The sequence below is a fragment of the Lolium rigidum genome, chromosome 6 (assembly GCF_022539505.1).
Source record: "Lolium rigidum isolate FL_2022 chromosome 6, APGP_CSIRO_Lrig_0.1, whole genome shotgun sequence".
In the NCBI taxonomy this organism is placed as follows: Eukaryota; Viridiplantae; Streptophyta; class Magnoliopsida; order Poales; family Poaceae; genus Lolium; species Lolium rigidum.
The window spans coordinates 174349095-174351016 of NC_061513.1; the positions used below are offsets into that span (position 1 = coordinate 174349095).

General features: G+C 53.0%; 1 protein-coding gene across 1 annotated transcript; it reads right to left on the bottom strand.

The window, feature by feature from the left end:
* Positions 1-544: 544 nt before the first annotated feature.
* Positions 545-1626, bottom strand: LOC124663576 (chitin-binding lectin 1-like). Its single transcript, XM_047201262.1, has 3 exons — positions 1482-1626; positions 1059-1184; positions 545-963 (listed from the first exon to the last, which is right to left on the bottom strand). The coding sequence occupies exons 1-3, from the start codon at positions 1624-1626 to the stop codon at positions 545-547; spliced, it is 690 nt and encodes a 229-aa protein (XP_047057218.1).
* Between the last annotated feature and the right edge of the window lie 296 nt (positions 1627-1922).

The following is a 1922-nucleotide window of genomic DNA, read 5'->3' on the forward strand; positions in this document are numbered from 1 at the left end:
AGATCAACGCCGATTGGATGGCTCTCTAGCGCGGTGGAGTAAAATCGAAAATAATAAATAACGCACCATCATCACCTATTGCAATTTTATAGTAGAGATAGTTCTCTTCTCTCTCTTGCTCATGAAAAAATGAACAAGACAATCACCGAGCATGTAAGCTGCAGGTGCATATATATGTGTAAGCTGAATTCAAGAGATTCTCGGAAACAAAACTAAACACAATAGTAGGAAATAAACAGCTGAACGCGTGTATATTATAATAGGAGATCAGAATATTCCCATAGTATCTCTCATTACATAGTGCATACACATATATAGACACAGATCGGATTTGGTAACATATATACCTGTATATGATCTATATATATACCCAGCTTACAGCTGCTGGATTACTCTTCTTGTTCATCTATATATAGAGTACTCTTATAGAATAATCTATATCCTTGGCAAACCATGCATACTCGCTCTACGTATACTTTGAGCTATATACCTCGCGACATTCTACTTAAATATATGTGCGTATGATCGTGGCCGCGTATACCCATCAGTTGTTGGTGTTGCCGTTCCTGGTGTCGTTGGTTGCCTGCTCTGGCCGGCACCCCCCGGGACGGGCACACGGAAGACTTACGTGGCCGTGGGAATCTTCAGCTTCCGGCGCTTTTTTGGCCGCTGGCGGGCACGGCGGCTCATGCTTCGGTGGGGGCTTCGGCTTCGCGGGGGGGCACCGCTTCGGGCACGGCGGGTTCTGCGGAGGGGTTGGCTTCGGCGGAGTGGGCGTTGGCGTTGGCGTTGGCTTTGGCGGCGTAGGGGTCGGCGTCGGCGTGGGCTTTGGCGGCGTCGGTGGCTTCGGCTTTGGCGGCGTGGGCTTCGGCTTCGGCTTCGGTTTAGGTGGACCCGGTTTGGGCCCGGGGTGGTTGTGGAAGCATTTGTGCCCGCATGCTTTGAAGCAATCCCCCTGTTTATCTGTGAATCAAAGCCAGAGTGATGCCGGTTATACGTACGAGTAAGCAAGTAAGACGAATGCATGCTGCTTCTTCGAAGAGTGAAGTGATACGTACATGGCGGCAGCTTGAGGCAGGTCTCTGCGATGCACATCTTGTAGCACACCGGCGGCAGGTCCTTGTAGCAGTCCACGATGCACTTCTTCTTGCACGTGAAGTAGTCCTTGCCGCCGTTGCTGCTGTGGCTATTGTCGTCGTCATCGTCATCTTCATCCTCGTCCTCATCGTCGTCGTCCTTCTTATCGTCCTTGTCGTCGTCCTTGTCATCGTCCTTGTCTTTATCCTTGTCCTTGTCCTTATCATCGTCATCCTCATCCTCGTCCTCGTCATCACCCTTGTCGTCGTAGCTGTCGGAGACGTTGGCGACAGCACCATCGGTAGAGTGGGCGGTGCCTGTGGCGGCCGCTGCACCGTCGTCGACGGCTATGTGGGCGGCAGGTTCGGTACGGTTGGCGGAGCGGAGAGGGGCGTTGGGGTAGCTGTCGCACTTGTCCATGCAGGTTGAGTAGCACTGCCAGCACCCTGCTTCCTTTTTGGCTTGCGGGTCGTCCGCCCCCGCCGTGGCGAAGAGCGCCGCCACGGCCAGGAGGACGGCGATCTTGGCCGCCGCCGCCATGGAGACCATGATTTCCTGATGAGGGTGTGTGTGGAGATGGAGATCGATCGATGGAGTGTGGCTGGCTTTGCAGAAGAATGGCGGTATATATAGGGCGCGTACCTATGTTATGTTCTCTCTAGCCAGCTGCTGCGGTTCGATAGCAGTGTCGTCGTCATGCACGCAGATCGAGTGCACGAGACAGTGTGAACAGAATCGGTTGGAGCTAGGCCTGGAGATGCAGCATGCTTCCGGCAACGATGTACCTCCATGCTTAATTTGCTCGCGTTAGTTTCGCATGCGTCGCGCATGAATCCTTTTTTTTT

What these genes read in the sequence shown, in the direction of transcription:
- LOC124663576 (XM_047201262.1), bottom strand. Translation starts at nt 1,626, where the DNA reads ATGGTCTCCATGGCGGCGGCGGCCAAGATCGCCGTCCTCCTGGCCGTG. An exon ending in CTGCATGGACAAGTGCGACA is followed by an intron (nt 1,185 to 1,481) that starts GCTACCCCAACG and finishes ACGACAATAGCC; the next exon opens with ACAGCAGCAACGGCGGCAAG. An exon ending in CTGCCTCAAGCTGCCGCCAT is followed by an intron (nt 964 to 1,058) that starts GTACGTATCACT and finishes TTTGATTCACAG; the next exon opens with ATAAACAGGGGGATTGCTTC.